The 21522-nt window shown below is 44.7% G+C and overlaps 1 protein-coding gene across 2 annotated transcripts in view; it reads left to right on the forward strand.

Moving 5' to 3' along the window:
• Positions 1-21522, forward strand: part of LOC117369098 (IgGFc-binding protein-like) — a 146448-nt gene that overhangs the window by 4477 nt on the left and 120449 nt on the right. For both annotated transcript variants that reach the window (XM_033963095.1, XM_033963094.1), the window contains exons 2-4: positions 7724-7796; positions 14219-15439; positions 17203-17537. In XM_033963095.1, the coding sequence (XP_033818986.1) occupies positions 7745-7796; positions 14219-15439; positions 17203-17537 (1608 nt within the window). In that variant the 5' untranslated portion in view covers positions 7724-7744. The remainder of the gene's footprint in view (positions 1-7723; positions 7797-14218; positions 15440-17202; positions 17538-21522) is intronic.

The following is a 21522-nucleotide window of genomic DNA, read 5'->3' on the forward strand; positions in this document are numbered from 1 at the left end:
CTGTATATATGAAAAATGAATAGAAAAAATAGTGTTTCAATTAGTACTATTATGGGGGCGGGGTCTGGCTCACGACTTAGCTCAGTGCTCTTCAACCGCTGGGTCCACGGATCGGTGCCGGTCCATAAAATAATTCTTTTATTTCCGCCGCTCCATAGGTGTAAAAAGGTTGAAGAACACAGGTTTAGGACACAGATGGGAAATTCTGATTTTATTCCCATTGTATCTGTAAAACTAGTCCTGCTTTTCCTAATAAAATCTAGACCACCACAGTCCATAAATGCAAAGGTTAAAAGTCAGGATGGGACAAACAGCATCATCATGTCTATGTAATTTAATTATTCTAATGTGTGCCTATTACCGTATTTTTTTACTCTATAAGATGCACCTGACCTTAAGAAATACCCTAGATTTAGAGAAGGAAAACAAGAAAAAATACATTCTGAACCAAATTGTGCATCCAGCCCCCCTCACTCCCTGCCAGGCTCTGCACCCTGTCCCCCGCTTCCCTGCCCTGTAACCTCCCCCTCCCCCTCACCTCTGGTGGTCTAGTGCTAGGTTGGGACAGGAAGGATCCGTCCCAGCTAACTAACAATTTTTTCCTCCTCCCTCCCCTCTTCCCGGTAATTTTTAAATCCTCCCCCGTACCTTTTTAAAACACCCTCTCCCATCCTCCCACCCGCCCTTTTAAAACACCCCCGCTCCCATAGTACATTTTTAAATGCCCCTTAAGCCTGGTGGTCCAGCAGTGTATTGGCCGGCAGGAGCATGCTTTCTGCGTTCATGCCTGGGCCCGCACCGCTTTGTGAATGGCTGTTATCAATTTAGTTTTGTTCTTATTTAGTTTAGAGCTGTACTATTTGATTTTCGAGATACATGTAGATATCCTAGCTACTGTAGAGTAGTAGCCTGATTTTTATTGGATGGTGGTTGATCGTTGGAATAGTCTTCCACTGCAGGTGATTGAGGCCAGCAGCGTGCCTGATTTTAAGGCCAAATGGGATCGACACGTGGGATCTATTCACTAGGCAAAGGTAGGGGAGGGTCATTAGGGTGGGCAGACTAGATGGGCCGTGGCCCTTATCTGCCGTCTATTTCTATGTTTTTATGTTTCTATTAACAATAACATATCAATAGTATAAGAGTAAAATTTCACATCCAAGACATTGAAACCTGCTTCGAAAAAAAGACATATAGATGTTAAAAAGGATAGGGGAAAGTGGAGATCCCTGCAGGACTCCACAAGGAGATAACCAAGGGCTAGATTCACTAAGCCCACCGATCGTGTTTGCAATCGTGTACCAATCCGATTTTCCTCTGACCCGATTCACTAACCTGTGTGCCAATCATCCTCCGATCCGATCCAATCCGCGCATGCAAATGAGGGGAAACGGCATGCAAAGTAGGAAGGCAGCGATTCACTAACCAAAATATGGAACACCAATTGGGCTGGCTGATCAACAAAGAAGCGACTGCTGGGGGACCAGTCACTGATGTCCTTTCCAACTACCCTGCCTCTCTGCCACCCTGCTCTTGTATGCAGCCATACTTGTGAGCCTGTGGTTTGAACTGAACACGCCATGAGGAAGGATGGAGGAAAGCAAGTTAACAGTTCCTTTTTTAAAAAAAAGCTTTATTGTCGTGATCCCGTGATTTTAACCTGCTTTAACCCGCGTGCTCTGAAAGCCTCTTTACAAATGTCAGGCTTTGGGATGGAAGCCGAGCTCAGCCTTCTCTTTACTTCTGGGTTGCGGAGGTGGCAGTTAGTTGGTCAGTTTGCGCCCGGGGAGCGAGAGGAAAGTTATGAGAACCAGCGCAAGCGCAGACCATCTACAGGCAAAGAAGATGGTCTGCCCTAGAGAGTTGCGCGGGGACAGAAATCAAACCTGTCCCTGCCCATCCCCGTTGGAATCAAATCCATCCCCACCCATCCCTATAAACTTCAGAAGTAGTTATTTCATTTAATTATGCTACTAAAATAAAGGCTCTGGTAGAGACCCATTTACAAATAAGCAAAGACGCTATTGATTGGGAAGAATACATACTTTGTAACGAGTTTTTAACAGAGCCTCTAATGTAAATATAAAATATAAATACTCAGCAGATGAGAACCTCTGCAGTTGTCTGGGGGTCCCAATGTGCTTCCTTCTACCGGTAGTTGTAACACGTGTTGAGCGTGCCCGTTCGCCCCCTTCTTCCTTTTCTGCCCCCTACCGCAAGACTGTACCTGTTCCGATGCCAGAGCTGCACTTCTTTGCAGGGCAGAGGGCCTTGCACACTGCATGTAGCTGACGTAAAGCCTTCCCTCCTGAGGTGGAGATGGGAGACATTCAGCTTGTTGAGGTAAAAAGATCTTTCGGACATACCATCAGATGGTTCTCCATTCCCGAGTTCACAGGAAAGACCTCCCAGTGCTGGGGCTCAGTGAGACAGAGGGAGATGTTTTGGGGTGTATATATCTCACATGCACATAACACATAATCCCAGAGTAGGGTTATATTTTGGAAGACCTCTCAGCACTGAAGCTCAGCAGGGCAGAATGAAGGATTTCTGTATATATATAATTTGCAGGCACATAATTCACAGTCCCAGAGCAGGACTCAACAATAGAAATCAGTTACTGCCCAAATCTCCCTTAGTGAGCCTCTGATTTCTCTCCTTCCCTTCAGGAGGGTCCCATAGTGCCTTTCCTCAGCCCCAGGTCTTCTCAGGGTTCTGACTCTGCACTATCCCAGCTCAGAAAGCTGCAGCAGTGTTTGCAACAAGTCTAAGGTGACCATATGTCTTGTTTTGAACGGGACCGTCTCATTTTTAGATCCCCTGTCCCGTTGTCTCCACACACAGCTTTGGAATGCCAAAATGTCTTGTTTTCAGGGACAGCCTCCTGAAGCTGTGCACGGGAACAATGGGACAGGCGATCGCTTGCCCTCTCTTCCAACGCCAAAGCCTGCCCCCTCCAGACCGGCCCCCGCTGCTGCATTCTACCCGCCGAAACCTACCGCCGCTTCAAACACCCCCACCACCTCCCCGCCAGTCTGCTGTCGCTGCTGCCACTAAAGGAAGGTCCAGATGCCGGCCAACAAACCTTCTTCCCAACGTCAATTTTGACGTTGGAGAGGAAGTTCCGGGCAAGCCAATCACTGCCTAGCTGGCCTGGAACTTCCTCTCCGTCAGAATTGATGTCGGGAAGAAGGTGTGTGGGCCGGCGCCTGAACCATTTCTTTAGTTGCAGTGCACGGTAGTGGCGGTGGACTGGGGAGGTGGGTTTGAAGTGGCGGTAGGCCAGGCTTTGGCGGGCAGCAAGTAGCAGCAGAGGACGGTCCGAGGGGGGGGGGGGGTAAAGGCTTCAGCGCAGGAGGGAAGGGAGACAAACAGGCAGGCTGGCTTTAGTGCAGCAAAGAGCGAGGAAGGTAGGCTGGCTGGCTGGCTTCGGGGGAGGGGGTGGGATAAAGGCTGGAAGGCAGTGAGGGGGCCAAGGTACAAAGGAGAACTGACACTGGATCTGGGGGCACTAAGGACATAGGAAGGAGGCACTGGGGGCACTAAGGACATGGGAAGGGGCACTAAGGACATAGGAAGTAGGCACTGAGGGCACTAAGGACATGGGAAGGGGCACTAAGGACATAGGAAGGAGCACTGGGGGCACTAAGGACATAGGAAGGAGCGCTGGGGGCACTAAGGACATAGGAAGGAGGCACTGGGGGTACTAAGGACATGTGAAGGGGCACTAAGGACATGGGAAGGGACAATAAGGACATAGGAAGGAGGCACTGAGGGCACTAAGGATATAGGAAGGGGCACTAAGGACATAGGAAGGAGGCACTCAGGGCACTAAGGACATGGGAAGGAGTACTAAGGATATAGAAAGGAGGCGCTGGGGGCACTAAGGACATGGGAAAGGGCACTAAGGATATAGGAAGGGGCTCTAAGGACATAGGAAGGAGGCACTGGGGGCACTAAGGACATGGAAAAGAGGGACTGGGGCACTAAGGATATAGGAAAGGGCACTAAGGACATAGGAAGGAGGCACTGGGGTACTAAGGACATGGGAAAGAGGGACTAGGGGCACTAAGGATATAGGAAGGGCACTAAGGACATAGGAAGGGGCACTAAGAACATAGGAAGGAGCACTGGGGAGAACTAAGAACATAGGAAGGGGCATTAAGGACATAGGAAGGAGGCACTGGGGGCACTAAAGACATGAGAAGGGGCACTAAGGACATAGGAAGGAGCATTGGAGGCACCAAGGACAAAGGAAGGAGGCACTGGGGGCACTAAGGACATGGGAAGGAGCATTGGAGGCACCAAGGACATAGGAAGGAGGCACTGGGGGCACTAAGGACATAGGAAGGAGGCACTGGGGGTACTAAGGACATGTGAAGGGGCACTAAGGACATGGGAAGGGACAATAAGGACATAGGAAGGAGGCACTGAGGGCACTAAGGATATAGGAAGGGGCACTAAGGACATAGGAAGGAGGCACTCAGGGCACTAAGGACATGGGAAGGAGTACTAAGGATATAGAAAGGAGGCGCTGGGGGCACTAAGGACATGGGAAAGGGCACTAAGGATATAGGAAGGGGCTCTAAGGACATAGGAAGGAGGCACTGGGGGCACTAAGGACATGGAAAAGAGGGACTGGGGCACTAAGGATATAGGAAAGGGCACTAAGGACATAGGAAGGAGGCACTGGGGTACTAAGGACATGGGAAAGAGGGACTAGGGGCACTAAGGATATAGGAAGGGCACTAAGGACATAGGAAGGGGCACTAAGAACATAGGAAGGAGCACTGGGGAGAACTAAGAACATAGGAAGGGGCATTAAGGACATAGGAAGGAGGCACTGGGGGCACTAAAGACATGAGAAGGGGCACTAAGGACATAGGAAGGAGCATTGGAGGCACCAAGGACAAAGGAAGGAGGCACTGGGGGCACTAAGGACATGGGAAGGAGCATTGGAGGCACCAAGGACATAGGAAGGAGGCACTGGGGGCACTAAGGACATGGGAAGGGGCACTAAGGACATGGGAAGGGGCACTAAGGACATAGGAAGGAGCACTGGGGCACTAAGGATATAGGAAGAAGGCACTGGGGGCACTAAGGACATGTGAAGGGGCACTAAGGACATAGGAAGGGGCATTAAGGATATAGGAAGGAGGCACTGGGGGCACTAAGGACATGGGAAGGAGGTACTGGGGGCACTAAGGATATAGGAAGGGGCACTAAGGACATAGGAAGGAGGCACTGGGGCACTAAGGACATGGGAAGGGGCACTAAGGGCATAGGAAGTAGGCACTGAGGGCACTAATGACATGGGAAGGGGCACTAAGGATATAAGAAGGAGCACTGGGGGCACTAAGGACATAGGAAGGAGGCACTGGGGGCACTAAAGACATGGGAAGGGGCATTAAGGACATAGGAAGGAGGCACTGGGGGCACTATGGACATGGGAAAGAGGGACTGGGGCACTAACGATATAGGAAAGGGTACTAAGGACATAGGAAAGAGCACTGGGGGCAATAAGGACATAGGAAGGGGCACTAAGGACATAGGAAGGAGGCACTGGGAGCACTAAGGACATAGGAAGGAGGCACTGGGGGCATTAAAGACATGGGAAGGGGCACTAAGGACATAGGAATTTGTCACATACAGCATGTTACATTACACAAAGTCTGTGTAATGTAACATGCTGTATGTGAAATGCTGAGGAGGATGGGAAGGAAGAGGTGCACACTCATAACATCATTATATATTCATCCATAGCTGCATGTTAATGATGTGCTCATATGCACTTATTTATCATCATAACATATACATCATCATTAACATGCAGCTGTGGATGTGTAAGGACAGGCTGAGGAGGATGGATGGGAAGAAAGGAAAGTGCACATATCAACATATCGTACATTTTTAACATGCATAATGTAGCTATAGGCAAGCTGAGGAGGATGGGATCATACAGATGTGTATGTTTAGATATGCGGTCAGATATGTATGTTCAGATATGTGCTTGGTCAGATATGTAAGGGCTAGCAGACACATTAATTATTTTGTCAGATCAATCAGTTCTGATCAATTAAATAATCAATTGTAAATAATTTTGTACATTTTTATTAATTCGTTTGATCAATAACGATCGGAATTCTTTTTCTGTTCGATGGTATCCGATTAGAGCAGCTAATCCTGCAACAGAGACCTCCAGTTCAATTGTGATCTACTTCTGGCCTACAAAGGTCAAAAGAAATCCTTAACTGAGATTTTACATTCAAAAGTGAATTATAGCTGCTAGCACTATTATTTATTAGTTATTTATTATGCAGATGTTTGTTATTAGTTCAGTATTAGACATATGTTAGTTTAGAATAGATAGGTATAGATTAGTTTAGTTTAGGTTAGGTTAAGGCCCTGCTGAAAGAGTCTACCTTGACGTGGTTGCAGGCTTACAAATCTTTTGGTCAAAGAGTGCGGCGACAGAGAAAAGTATGTGTGTATTCGGCCCATGGAAGAAGGGGGGGTCGGGGGGAAGGGGTGCGTGGGGGGCCCAATAGGATTGATCAGTAAGGGGCCCAGAAATTTCTGATGGCGGCCCTGCTTCTACCATGGGCTGGAGCATTAAATGCTTTGATGCGGCTCTGACGCTCAAATAATTCCTATGCGCATCAGAGCAGCATCAGAGAATTTAGCAACGCCCCAGGCCATCATAGAAACCTGTATGGTGGCTTAGTAGAAAAGAACTTGAATAAATTGGTTTCAATTATGAGTTTAAACAAGCTCATAACTGAAAAACTAAAAACTAATTGGGTGATTGGTGCGATTCTACAACAGACAGGCGCCTGTCGCATGGTGCCTATCAGCACCTAACTCCAAAGTAGGTGTGTTTAGGGGCAGAGAAGGAGTTGGGTGCCTGTAAAGGACTTAAGTGACTATAATGGCCTACATTACTGGTGTCTAAATTTTAAGTTAAGCACCAGTAGGCATGAGCCCAACTACAAAACATTTAGGAAAGAACTGAAAACCATGCTATTCAAGAAATGTGTCAAATGATCTAACTAAACCGTATCTACCATTCCCATATCCCGATGCATACTATAGCTATCAACCTTGTAATCTCCCTGGGAATGCCCAGGCTAATCTCTTGTTGTAAACCACCTAGAACAGAAAGGTTTTGGTGGGATAGAAGACATCAGTGTCATGTAATGTAATTCTGTAAAGGCAGGGCAGGATTAATTCGTCGAAGGCCCCCAGGCACAAAAGTATACTGGGCCCCCTAGCCCTGCCCTGCCCATGCCCATGCCCATGCCCCATGTATAAATTTTATGTGTGGTTCAAAACAGGGGCCGTGGCTATGGAAGGGTCATGGTCATATCGGGGTGCACTATTATAGATTAAGTGGGATCCATGTGTAATTTAGGCATATGATTTACACCAGGGTGTAAATCATCACACTTAAAGTTATGCAATAGGCATCAATCCTTGCATTAAGTGCTATAATATAAATGATGCCTAACTTTCAGTGCTGTTTATAGACTAGCGCTTAGTGCATTTTTTTTAATCAGCTCTGACTTTTCAGTGCCATTTATAGAATTGAGTCCTATATGTTGTATATACTAACTTTTTTTTTTTCTCTCTCTCCTATCGTCTGTCCCTTCCTCTCCCTTGCGCTCATTGTCTCTCTCATCTCTCACCCACTTTGTTCCTTCCTCACCTCCATTTTATCTTTTAGTTTCAGGTGAATGTTTCAGCTATGGGAAATCATATCAAACTATGGCTCTGTGCCTTGATTCTGCTGCTTTGTGGTGAGTCCTCTGAAACTTCTGAGACCTTTCTTTTATTGCCTGGAATGGCCCATGATGTACAAACCTTTCTGAAATCTATAGCATTTTCTGTAACATTCAAAAATGTGTTGTAAAATATTTTGAAGGTCGGACTTGTTATAGCTTTGCAATGTTCCCCTCTAACAGAACTAGTCTATAAACATATATAAGTATACCCTGTGCTGAGTAAATACCTGTGCTTTCATTATCAACATGTCTTGTCTAGAATTCAGTATCCCAGCAGTTAAATCATAACCTCTGGGAAGAGTTGGGGGAGAATCCCAAGATACCCAAAAATGTGTAAAGCATGAGTTGCTGAAGGGCAATCTCAGGCAAGTAGACAGCGGCACGAAAGACACCCATAATATGAATATAGGCTGAACATACAGTATAGTCTAATAGCTCCCAGGGGACTCAGGCTTGAGGACTCTTTACCTTGGGTGGAAATTCGTCTTTCAAGTACTTACTGGTGATAAACACATCACCTCCTATCCCAGGGGACTCAGGCTTGAGGACTCTTTACCTTGGGTGAAAATTCGTCTTTCAAGTACTTACTGGTGATAAATACATCACCTCCTATCCCAGGGGACTCAGGCTTGAGGACTCTTTACCTTGGGTGGAAATTCGTCTTTCAAGTACTTACTGGTGATAAATACATCACCTCCTAGCTGTATCTGAAATGCAAGCAAGGAAAAAAACACATTTACTTTCCATGAACTTATTATTTACTTGAAATTCAAAATCATTAGAAGAAAATCAAACTTCAGCAAAATGTACGTACTACATACATATTCGTTAAAGTCCTGGTGTTATGCACTGGCAATTCAATCCCTCTTGGTTTCAGGAATTTTAGAGGTGGCATCTAACTGTAGCCTTGGGTGAATATTATGCACGAGTAGGTAAGGAGTAGTGCATATGTTCCCCCATGACAGCAAGTAAATGGTGCAAATGTTGCAGTTTAAAATGATCAGTGCTCTATTCTACAGCCTGGAAGGAGGAGGGGCAGCCCCATCTCTGGGGCTGCACAGAGTTGGCAGTTGGTGTATTAAGAGAGGTGAAAACTGGAAACAATAGAGAGATTTGAACTGAGCGTGCTAATGCAACCTGCACCTGGTTTTCCAAGGGAACAAGGCAGTAGCTGTAGACATTCAAGCAACTCTCTGGGACTGTTGGAGACCCAGCCTTTTGGATTCAGGCAGATTCTGGAAGCTCAAGGTAATGTGAGAATCCAGGGCAGCCTTGGACAGAGGAGTCTTAATCTTAAACCAGTTGATCACACTAAGAACTAAAGTTAAGTTTGGGTCTATCACCTACTAGACAAACTTTGGACTTATAGTAAGATCCATACAACAAAGAGGATACCAGTGTATATGAACTATTTACATTGGAATGGGACTTTGTACATAAGTTTGGAGTTGTTGAAAGAAACAGTTACTGTTCAAGCATATAGCCTCTTCTGTGTTCCAAGGAGAAGTAAAAGGTTTGAGTTATTCAGCAACTTATTTGTGTAGTCTAATATAATTTGGAGAGCGAGTGGAAGTCTGGTGCATGTTTGTTGAGGAGTCCGTCCGTGAAAGTTGGCTCCTGCTCTGATCCTCAACAAATAAAATAACTTTCTGTTCTGGATACAGAAGGGGCTCACTTTAGGAACTCGAAACTCCTCCCCTTCTGCAGTAGAGAACAGTACCCTCCTCAGTTTTCCTTTCTGCAAGCGGACTCAGAAGGTGTCTTTTGCTGTGCTCTGCTTTTCTTTATTATTTTCAGATGTATTTTCAGTCGGATTTTAAAATTTTTCACGACTTTAGTGCTCCCAGGCCAATCTCATAGAGTACCTACGGAGCCAGTTTGCTTTGGGTCCCTTCAAGAGCTCGGTGTCCATCCCCCTGGGAGCGGTTTGTCTGTTGATTTTATCAGAGGCCTGAGTTCAGGTTGTATGTCCCCTGAGTAAGAACCCTTGGGGTATCAGGGAACCAGCTGTATAAATTCTCCTTCGTCGATGCCTGAGAATTCTCAGGGGTGGGAATCCATAGTCTTGGTCCATTCAACTGGCAGCCAGAATAATTTCTTCAACGGTCAAGATCTGAGCAATTTTTGAGGCAGAAATCCTTTCCCTGCAGCCTGGCTGATTCAAACAGGCATCAGAAGTCACAGTGAGTACTCACATTATTCCATATGGGGAACATCAGGGAGGTCTGTAGTTTTGAGTTTTAGTGGTTTCTGGGGTTAGTTCATGGATTTTTCTCCTCCACAACCCTGGTAACCTCTCAGTCTCTCAGGTCTCTCCCTTCTCCGGCACTCCTCTGCCAGTCTTCACCCTGCGCATTGAACGAAGCCATTTGATGGGTGGGGCCAGCAATGTCCCAGGGCAGAGGAGAAAGCAGGTAGAATTGCTTACAAGGTAGATGCAGATTAAGGGAGGACAAATGGCAATATTTCTCTAGAAATCACTCAGTTTAACCCACCTATTATCTAAATGGGCAACAAAAACAACATAATTAAAATTATACAGACAACACACTGTAGAGAGCGCTGGAAGGCCGCACGAGCAAGGCTTGGTGTTTTGAAAAGGTTTGACTGCCATACTTTATTTCCTTCTTGTTCTTCGATGGGGTAAAAGAGAGGAAAAGCATGAGAGCCTCCCCCAGTGGCATTATCCACTTCGGGAATGAAACAGCCAACTCTTGATTATTTCCAAGCTCCAGTGGGATGGGTGACATCTTCTCCTTCAGTCGCTCCCAGAGCTTTTTCATCTGGCAGCAGTTTGAAAGGGGCATCTCTAAGCCCAATAAAACAAATGGCTTCCCTGCACCCAGGTGAAAGTTCACCAGAAGTTCAGTGTTCAGCAGGGGAACCTGAGCAGGATGATATCCCCTGTGATCAAGGGGGGCTGTCTTCTGAGGATTTGGAGTTGGTTCCAAAGGAAGAACAACTGATGCAAGCTGCTTCTAAAACCGAGTCGAGCACCTTTTGGCTGAAGACCCGGTCTATAAAAATAAGTTTTAGTTTAGTTTAGTTTTAGTTGAAATTACATTGCAAAATGCTTAGAGGGGCATAATCAAAAGAAACGTCTAAGTCCGTTTTGGCCTAACTCACAAGTCGTCCTAAGTCGGACACGGGAAAAGGTCCATTTTTTAAAAATATGTCCAGCATATTTTTTTTTTTGGGGGGGGGGAGATTGTATAACTGTACATCCAGTCATTTGATTGTCCAGACCGCTAAGTCATCCATCTTTATACCCCATTTCCGACCAAAAATTCATACAACTCAAAAACACTTAGAAAAAGACCTTTTAGGTGTGGGAGGGGTCAGAAAAGTAAGGGACTAGACACCCAGACATGGCAACAGAGTAGTGGGGCACCTTACAGGGCACTGCTGTGAACTTCACAAAAAGGGTGCCACATAAACATCTCACAAAAGCTCCCTTATAGGTCATGGTGAGCCCCCCCAAAACACCTATCTATCACCCCAATAGCCCTTATGGCTGCAGGAGCCACTTATATGGCAGTACAAAAGGGTTTGGGGTTTTTTTGGGGGGTGCACATGTTTCTCCATGAATGCAGTGATTAGAGTGGCTTATGGGCCTGGGTCCTCCTCTCCATGGTTCACTAACCCACCCCCAAGACCACTTAAGCCACCTCTGTGCAGCTCTATTAGGCTTTCCTAAGCTAGGCTGCCAGGTGCTGATGTTCTGGAGGCAGATATGTAAAGTTGTTATTTCGTTTTTTATGGGGGGGAGGGGTCAGTGATCACTGGGGCTGTGTATGGGGGTCTGTACTTTGTGTCTGCAGTGCTTATCAGGTCATTTTGGATACCTTTTGTGGACTTAGACCTGGTTTTAGATGGCCTAAGTCACAACGTCCAAGTTCCGTCTAGGCAGTGTTATAAAACCTTCGGTTATACATGTAGTACGACTAAGTGTAGGACGGCCCGGAGGAGGAGCTCTTCTAAAATGGCGATCTGGCCCGATGGATGCATTCGTCAAGAGTGGGCCTAAACCAGAGCCAGATGTGAAAACCTCAGTGGGAAGGGAGAGACATCGGAGAGCCCTCTAACTTCCTTTGAGGTGGCCAGCCTCTCTCCGGAGGAGTGTACAACGCCGGCGCAGCCACTCCCTAGACCAGTGCTGCAATACACTGTGGTTGAAGGGAGTTTAGCGGCACTTTTAGTAAGCTTTGAAGAAGAGGAGGAAGAACTAGTGCTACGGAGGATAACAACCACTTCAGGATTACAACAGCCTCCGCGAGGGAACTTGAAATCTGTAGGGGAGATGCAGGACACACCCCTGTTGAATTTGCCTGCAGGTACTATGAAACTCAAGGAAATGGAATTTAAATTTATTCCTTTACAAAAGCCCCCAGTTGTAGACTTAAATTCTATCTGGGAAGCAATTTCAAATTTACAAACTTGCCTGGGAACTCAATTACAAACATTAACATCTCATTGTTCTGGGAAACTTTCGGAGACGCTATTACAACAGAGAGTGGGCAAATTAGAGAAACAATCTTTAGATTAGGAAAAAAAAGCTGAAACTTATGGGAGCTCCTTATAAAAGAAAATGGGAATATTGATTTCAAGTTAGAAATGCTGGAAAATATAACAAGGAGACAAAATTTGAGAGTAATTAATTTTCCCAAATCACCTGTGGTTCCTGCATTGGAAATATTTAAACACTACATTTTGGAGATTTTAAAAGTTCCGCAAAATTAATTTCCACCTATTTCAAAAATATATTATATCTCCATGGGGAAGAAAAAAAACTTCAGAAGATCAGCAAGAACCTGTAATGGGTGTATTGGACATGACAAATTGATTAGAAACATCAGAGACAGAACAGATAGGGCTCCTGGCTGGTTAAATAGCATTTTAGTGCCGAATATACCTGGTTAGCAGCTAGCTGACTTATCCAGTTAGGTGCTGGCATTCAGTGTTAAACTTTAGTGCCTAACCAGATAGACACTGTCCCATCTTTAAAGTTAACTTGTTAGTGCTTAATATCAGCATAAATGGTTAAATTTTTAGTGGTTTAAGAAAATCCTGGATATTGAATGCCAATCCCTGGAAACAACCCGGCATTATACTGTATATCTGGGTTTAATGCCAGTGGGGGACAGCAAAAGCACTGCCTGCCACCAGCTAAATATTGGGTCCACAGTTTCCAAGCTCAATAGCTGATGTTTGCTGGAGATAAGAGCATGGTACTTTTTTCATATCTGGTGGACCTGTGAAAAGATGCAGCAGTTTTGGGGTTGGGGTGTCAATTCCCCATGGATTCCAAATAGTGCTTAATAGGCTTGAGCAACAAATGAGGATGAAAATGGCAAAGGCAACTAAAGCAAATGAGACTGTTATCTGTGAAATGTGAAATTCCAGCCAAGTGGAAGCAGAGAACTAATCTCACTTTGCAGGACTGGATACGTAGTGATTCTTTTATTAGGGTGAACTAATGGATTTAGCACACGCTAATGAACTGGTTTACATATGGTGCTATGCAGTCTATAGGTATACAATAGGCTGCACATCATTTAACATTAGTGAATGTTAGTAAGGAACAGTTTATGGATTAAAAATCAGGATGTTGTGATCAGTTGTATGATGAATGGACCCTACAGTTACTTTTTCAATGTCTAGTGGAAGATAAGTTGTTGTGCTATTCATATCCCTTCCCCTGTTGTATCTGTTATTATCAGATTGCTAGATATTTATTAATATATTTGTCAGCACATAAATCAACTGAACCTGTCTTTAATCCATATTGATAATGTAATTTGAAAGGCAATATATGAAATAATCCAAAAATAAAAATTACTGATTTGGGGAGGGTCTAGGGCAGGGGTGTCAAAGTCCCTCCTCGAGGGCCTCAATCCAGTTGGGTTTTCAGAATTTCTCCAATGAATATGCATGAGATCTGCTTGCATGCACTGCTTTCATTGTATGCTAATAGATCTCATGCATATTCATTGGTGAAATCCTGAAAATCCGACTGGATTGCAGCCCTCGAGGAGGGACTTTGCCCCTGGTCTAGGGAGATTGGAGACTTCCACTTCCACACACATCAAGAGTACATTGAAGAACCGAAAGTGTTATTTTATATAAATCTGGATTGTTAAAGGATTTTGAAGGGTTGGGTGGAGGGAGGGTAGTTTTAGGAGAGGGAGGCGTGGTTTGGTTGATTTATGTGATCCTCTTTGTTCTGGTTGGATTATACTGTAATAGCTTTGTTCTTTGAATAAAAAATGTATTGATACAAATGAGATTGAAACGTTTCAAATGCCAGTTTTTTAATTTAAATATATCTGTCTAAAAGTCTCACTATTTTGTAATAGTGTTGCCTAGTAGCCACATTAACCCTAAAATGATGTCTTTAGCTATATGTGAGTGTTCTTTTCTATTCCCTCTTTCTCTAGGTGTTCCTATTTTGTCTCAACTTGGAAGAAGGTTCATCACAGGGTTTATGCAAAATGCTGACATCTTGCAAACAGGTATCCAGCTGAACCTGACCATTACTGCTTACTCTGGACCTGTCCTAGTCTCCATAAGCTTTAGAGATATGAATTGGGACCTTGTGCTAGAGGAGGATGAGATGATATCACAGCAGATACCACAAGAAGCAGAAATGATTGGAAGTGGAAAATTCAACTCCTTTCTTGTCACTATATCATCCAATCAGGATGTAGCTGTGCTCTCTCTGAACTACAAACCTCATTCTGCTGCTGCCACTGTGGTATATCCTGTTGATAAACTGGGGACTGAATATGTCATCATTACTCCAACTGAGTCATCAAATAACTATTTCAATGAGTTTGCTATTATTAATTACTATGGTCCCAACATGGTCAACATCTACCCCAAGGGTGCTGTAACCTTCGAGGGTAAAATTTATACGACAGGAAACAAGCTCACGATCAGCCTGGAGGATTCCCAGGCTGTGCAGTTACAAAGCATTGACAATTTGTCTGGCACCAGAATTGTATCTCAGAATCCTGTAGCAGTTTTGACTGGGCACAGTTGTTCTCAGACTTACAGTGGCTGTGATCATGTCTATGAACAGCTTTTACCCACCCCTAGTTGGGGCAAAACCTTCATTATTCCCCCATTAGATTTTCAGGTTGGAGAAGGCATTCTGTATATAACTGCTTCTGAAAGCACTCATGCTGTTTATGTAGCTGGGCAGCACAGTCAGAATCAGAATTTGGAGGTGGGCCAGGTCTTACAGATAGAAGTTGATTCCTTTCCTATTTACATATTTGCCAGTGCTGGTATTCAGGTAATCTACTTCTATAGAGGTGGTACTAAGGCAGTGGATAAGTCCAGTGCATTTCTTATGGACATCCCAGACACAGCCAAGTTCTGCACTTCCTATAAAGTCCATGGGCTTCCTCAGTTTATGACCTCTGCAATTTTTATAGCCAAGACCTGGGCATCCAGACGGATTATTTTTGACAGGATGTTTCTTGGGAAGATCCAATGGAAGAAGGTTCCAGGCACAGAGTATTCTTGGGGCTGGTACACATTCAATACAGAGTCCAGATCGCATGTTATACGACACCCTACAACACCATTTGGACTCCTGATCACTGGCATCTCAGAGCACAATGGTTATGGCTCAAGTGGTGCCTGTACAAAATGTAAGTGCTTCTATTCTAGCACCTGTTAATGTAATGGGCTTAAAACTAATTGATTATAATGGAGGGAAAGATTTTAAGGATAATTTGGTCAAATTTTAAAGAAAAGACTTCCCAGTTGATAGGATCAAGCACATCTTTTGCTATAGTCCTGTGCTTTTAAATTTTAAAATGGTGCATTGACATGGGTGCTGGGCGATTTTCTCACAAAAGTAAACTTTTAAAATTATCCAAATAACTAAATAGTTCAAAAACCTAAGTCCAGTAAGGCTTTTCAGGTGACCCCAACTGTTGGAACTGTTTAAATAAACCTCCTACATCCCCAAACTTTCAATGACAAAACATGATTTCTCTGGAAGTCTGGACTGTATGCCTCAAAAATCAAGACCCAGGCTTCATTTGTGGCCTTCCGGAGGTCCGTTCACGAACTGAGCATTTGTGAACTCCTGCACATCCTCACAGCTTCCTAGGAGCTCCTAAGAACCCCATGACAAACAGCAACCTCACACGAGACCAGAAGCTCCTCCCTCCCAAAGGAGGTAAGAATTAAGTTTAACCCCTGGTTACATTGCTATACTTGCTCATATTGTAAAATATATACCTTTTAGAGCAACTAAAACATTCTACTCTAAGGAGACCTAGGCTCAATTTACTTTCACTCCTTGAGTTCCACAGATGAAAGAAGGGAGTTTCCAGAGGCTCCTCAAAAGGAAACCCTGCTAACTATCTCAAGGTTTCACTTATGATTGGCTCCAAAGGAAGCTGTGACTTGTGTCCTTCAGATAAGTAACAGAAACTGCACTACAAAGGCAACTCAAGGGAAAGTGGAAGACCATAAGGAAGAATTTTGCCTGCTGAAAATGAAGGGCTGATTTAAGCTTTGGCATATATCTAATCACCATTCTAAATCAAGGACTGGGACTTATACCAAATTCAGCAGGAAAAGTTCATTTGCTAGGTCCAGTGTTTGATGCACTGCAAGGTGTCAGTTGAATACAGTTTTCTAATAGACACATTAAACTTCAGTGGGTGTGGGGGAAGGAGGATAGTAAAGTTCTGACTATTTCCATCCCAGGATATTTAATCTTACCATGCTACCTAAACTGATCCAACTTGATGCAATTTATCTACAAGTTTTAAAATGCAAAATTTAATTGGATAAGTTACCAACATACTGTATAATTGATCACCCTAAAAATTATTCAATGGTAATGATATACACAAGCTTTCAGATCACATACGCATTTTACCAAGCCACATGAACCTATGTGGGCTCAACAGGTCATTTAAAGTATCATAGAGATTGTGGGGGTGACATTTTTAATTTTTTTCTCATAGTTTGCAGGCCAAAGGGTCTGCAAGCCACTTTTCAAAAGAAAACTACCCACACGGTTTCTCTTAGAAAATCCAGCAGCATACCACTGGTCCAGGGTTCTTTACCCTACATGGTTTGCAGGTACAAAATGGAATCCCTGTACGTATTTTAGGCATCTGTACCTATTCAAGCTTCTGGCACTACATACAAGAAGATATTTTTCAGAAGATATTTTTCCTCAAATAAATGTCTCTCTGCCAGCAAGGAAACCTGAAAATTGAATCCTATATTTATGTAATTATTTTGTTGCTCCCATGCAAGTTGTTAAAGCCTGCAAAGAATCCAGTTTTTGTAGAGAACCAACAAAGATACAATAATTGCACTGTAGCACTATAAAAGATGTATATTTAGAAAAAATATTTTTTTCTTTTTACCCATGTCTTCTTTTCAGCTTCTGCCTTTTGCCGTCTACTCGGGTGTAGAAAAAAAGAAACATGCCAGGTTGTAGACCTACATCCAACATGTATTCCTGAATCACACTCAGAGTGCTGGAGTTGGGGGAATCTGCATTACCACACTTTTGACGGCCAAAACTATGACTTCCAAGGAACTTGCATGTATACCCTAGCTAAGACTTGTGGTACTGATGAGACTCTTCCTGCCTTCAGCATTGAAGCCAAGAATGAGAACAGAGGCTCTACCAAGTTTTCATACATTAGTTTAGTGAATGCTAAGATCTATGGCTACACTATCACCATCATCCGATCGGAATATGGCTTTGCCAGGGTAAGAGTTTTATAATACAGCATCTCTATAAGCAATGCTTTTCAAAACATTTTCCTCTAAACTATAGGTATACAGACTGACACATCATTCATTCTTCACATAGCTGACTTCATATACTCTCAGGTACTTGTTTGAGTCTCTATGATGGAGTATCGTTCTATCCCTACTCGCTGTAATGGAATCTCACTTGTGTCTCATATCACCTATATTAGAAACTTCAGTGGAGTCTCTTCATTCCTCACATCACTGGTCTCACAGACTGTGATAGTATATCAGGTAAAAGAAACAGTTCAGATGGATGAGGCGAGGCAGCTTTAATCAATTATCATTACTTGTCATCAACAGCAGATGAATCCAGAGACTAGTGGGATTACGTCCATCAACCAGCAGGTGGAAATAGAGAGCACTGAGTTGTCCTTAGATATATTGGATGCACAGCCTCCTGGTCAACCAGTATACTCTATCTTCAGCAGGCTGAGTGGATGTGTTCCTCACAGCTCCTGGCTTCTGCTTGTGGATGTTGGTCCCAGGCCTGAATGTTTGAAAGACTGCTTAGAGTGCAAGTTAATAGCTGTTGCTTGCCTGGTCACTCTTTGGGTGCAGTTGGAGGCAGCCTAGTGGCATTCAAGACACTGGATCAGGAATGATGGGGAGCCTGCGGTCGCGGAGGCTTCTCTAGCATATACCTGTTTGGCTGCGCTGTGGCGGCAGTTGTAAGTTTCTTGGCGAACAAGCCACATGTTGCTGTTGACCTAGCAGGCATTTTTTGATTAAGGGGGGAGACTTATTTGGTCGATTTCCCTCCCTTTCCTCTGTCTCTGGTTAGCGTGGAGGAGTGGCGGCATTCGCCCGGGTGGTCATGGCCATTTTGGAGATGGCGAGTGTGAACATGGGGTCACAGGATCTGAGGATGAAGCCCTTCCCTTTCGCCATGGTGCAGAGGAAGTTGGGTGCCCGCTGCTGTCGCAACCGCCACAGTCAGTCTGGTGCAGGGTATCATTCTATGGTCAGAGGAGAGACGCCTATTTAGGCAGTACAGCCTCTGCCACCACTGGCCGGCCAGCCCTAGCCACTGTGCAGCAGGTTACAGGTAGATGGTCAGCGGCGGTGGATGTGCTGAATTGTCCTGGAGCATTTTGGTCAGGGTTCCGCTGGGTCTAGGTTGTGTTTCCTAGTGGGGTGGGGGCATGCTGTAGGCTGTCCTGCCTCTGGGATAGTACCTGGGTACTGTCTCTCCCTGACGGTTGTTGACGGGAGGCCTTTTGGTAGTAAGAGGTGTGCAGCTTTGGCTGACATGGTGCTTTTGCCTTCGTTGTTCAAAAAAGCGGGGTGTTGTCTGACCAGGTGTACGCAACTGGTTGCTATTTTCCTTTTGACTTTTAAGATTGAAGTTTGTCTCTTAGGTCTTTGGTGAGTCCCTTAGCGTGGGTTTGGCCCAGGCAGACAGGGTATCAGAGGTCTGCAGGTGTGTCTACTCAGGTGGATGGGCTAGATTATATAGTGTATCTACTCCCATTGGGCTTTGCCCGCATTTTTTCCGAGCAAGCTTAGGGCCAGGCTTCTACAACTGCGCCCACTTAAATTGGATTGGTGGGTAGGTGATTAAGTGTTTGCTATCTCTAGCCCTTGGCACCTTGGGGTATACTCTAACCTTTATTCTCTTGCCTGTGGTAGAGCTATCTCTCTTCCAGGCTTCATGTAGCAGTCTGGCTGTCACTGAGCGCTAGTTCCACGTTCTGTTTCAGCTTAGCACCCTTTCTCTGGCTATGTGCAAGTTGTATTTGGTGTACTGCAGGGGTACTGTTATTGTCTCCTCCCTTATCATGATATTCTCAGGTCGCTGAGCCACGCTGCTTCAGTTGCTCAGTCAGGTTTCTTTCCTTTCTGTTAAATCTCCATGGCATACTGTTCATGGTCACAGCGGGAAGCTGATATATTCTATACCGTTCTTATAGGTTGGACTGATTTAGGCTCTAGAACCTATTGGTCCACATAGAGGCAATAGCTGATTCGATTTCAGGCTACACCGATGCGCTCAGCTTCCTTTATGATAAGGCAGTGGGCTTTGGGGGTTATATCACCCTGCTCTTTCATCACATGCTTGGTTGCTGCCTGTCATTGGTGCATCCTGGTATCCAGGGGGAGGGCTTTGAGTTTTCTTCTCTTCACTCTCTGTGGTAGATCAGTGTCTTTGTTTGATACTGGCTGGTGCCAGGTTCATTCAGGTGCTTTCCAGTTATTCAGTCTATGCCATGCTAGTCCTTTCCAGGTTGTTGCTTGGCTTTCCTAGGTTCTTTGGTAGCCATTCCATGGTTTAAGGCTCCTACATCGCTGTGAGCACTCTCTCTCTCTCTGTCATCCCTTTGCTGGCCTAGTGGTCTATACTGGGGCCTATAGAGAAGGGGACCCAGGCTCATATCTTTCACAGAGACACACCACTGGTGATGGGCAGTCAGGTCCTCTGGCTTATAAATTTCAATGCCATACTTATGGGGTAGACTGGTTAGGTTCCAGATCCTACTTATACATATAGGGACTGTAGCTGCTTCGAGTTCATGTTATTCATGTAAGTCTTCCTTTTTCCCTTCTTTTGGGCTTCAGTTAGGATGAGGTATTTGGAATCTCTGGTCCTTGTCATGCTAGTCCTCTCTAGGGTATTGCCTGGCTTTTCCAGGTTCTCTGGTAGCCATTCCTTGAGTTATTGCTCCTGCATTGATGTGGGTACAGGTTCAGGAGTTTTGCTCAAATTTTATTCATCTGGATATTATTGACCCAACCTAGGTGTGGCCAGGGGGCAACCACTCTGTGAGTTACCTCTTTTTGGGTGAGGACACTCAGGTGGCCTGGCATCATGGTTGGGATATCACTATATTCTCTTTATTATCCAGGAGAAGACACCAGCATCACTGTCACGAGGGCTGTCATCAGTGGAGCTATGGCACAGGGAATGAGCCTGGCCTAAAGGGGGCTTTCTGGCCATAGGGAGAAGTTTGGACAAGGTTTGTGCTGTCGATTTCTTTCTGTAGCAGTTGGCTGGTGTTTAGTTTATCTGGATCCTACTGGCAGAATCGTCATTATCTCTTCCTTTCTGTTTCTCTGAGCTATTCTTTTGGTGGCTATGTCTCTTTCTGCTTTCTCTGCTCATTTTCTCTGGAGCTTAGGTTGATTCCCTTTGGCAAATAATCTGTCTCTCTATCCTTTCTGGATTCCCGGTTGTGTATCTGGGTAAGTTTCCTTACCGTTTTCTCTCCTCATGTTCTGAGACTTGGGGTTGGTTATCGTTGGTACCAGCATACCTGTTACTGTTCACAGTTTTATATGACCCATACTTCGGGGGGATTGCAGGCCTTCCCAGTACAGCTAGGTAGGCTCATGGGATGGATTGCCCTGCAGGACAGGGGTTTCTCCATCTGAAGGTTGTACCTTGATTTCTGTGCTGTTTTCACAGCATAGCTGAGGTAGAGGGACTTCATTCTACCTACTCCCTTTGGATATGGTCTAGCCAGTCCGAACGTTTCTACTTAAACTGGATTTATTCCTCTCCAATAGTATCACGTATTCTCATTTTAACTGGTGTGGTTCCTCTATGTTCCACCAGTTTTCTTTCATTGTTATTATTCTTTCAGATGCAATGGATCAGCCATTTCCCATACATCCTCAAAGGCATCTCCTATTTTGCCTTGAACCTATGCTGGGAAGATGAGGTACGGGAATTCAGGTTCGACTATACTAGGTATATGGGTATGGATCATTTCCTCTCTTGAGTAAGGGGTTCTACTTGAATTTGTTCAGCAATTCGCCTCTTTTGAAAGATCTGTTGATCTTGGAATGGCATTTTTTCTTAGGTGGTGTGCCATCACTTGTTGTGTTTAAAGGCTCGATGCCCTAGAACAGGGGTTGAGAACTCCGGTCCTCGAGAGCCATATTCCAGTCAGGTTTGTAGGATTTCCCCAATGAATATGCATTGAAAGCAGTGCATGCAAAT

Source organism: Geotrypetes seraphini, chromosome 11 (genome assembly GCF_902459505.1).
Source record: "Geotrypetes seraphini chromosome 11, aGeoSer1.1, whole genome shotgun sequence".
Taxonomy (NCBI): Eukaryota; Metazoa; Chordata; class Amphibia; order Gymnophiona; family Dermophiidae; genus Geotrypetes; species Geotrypetes seraphini.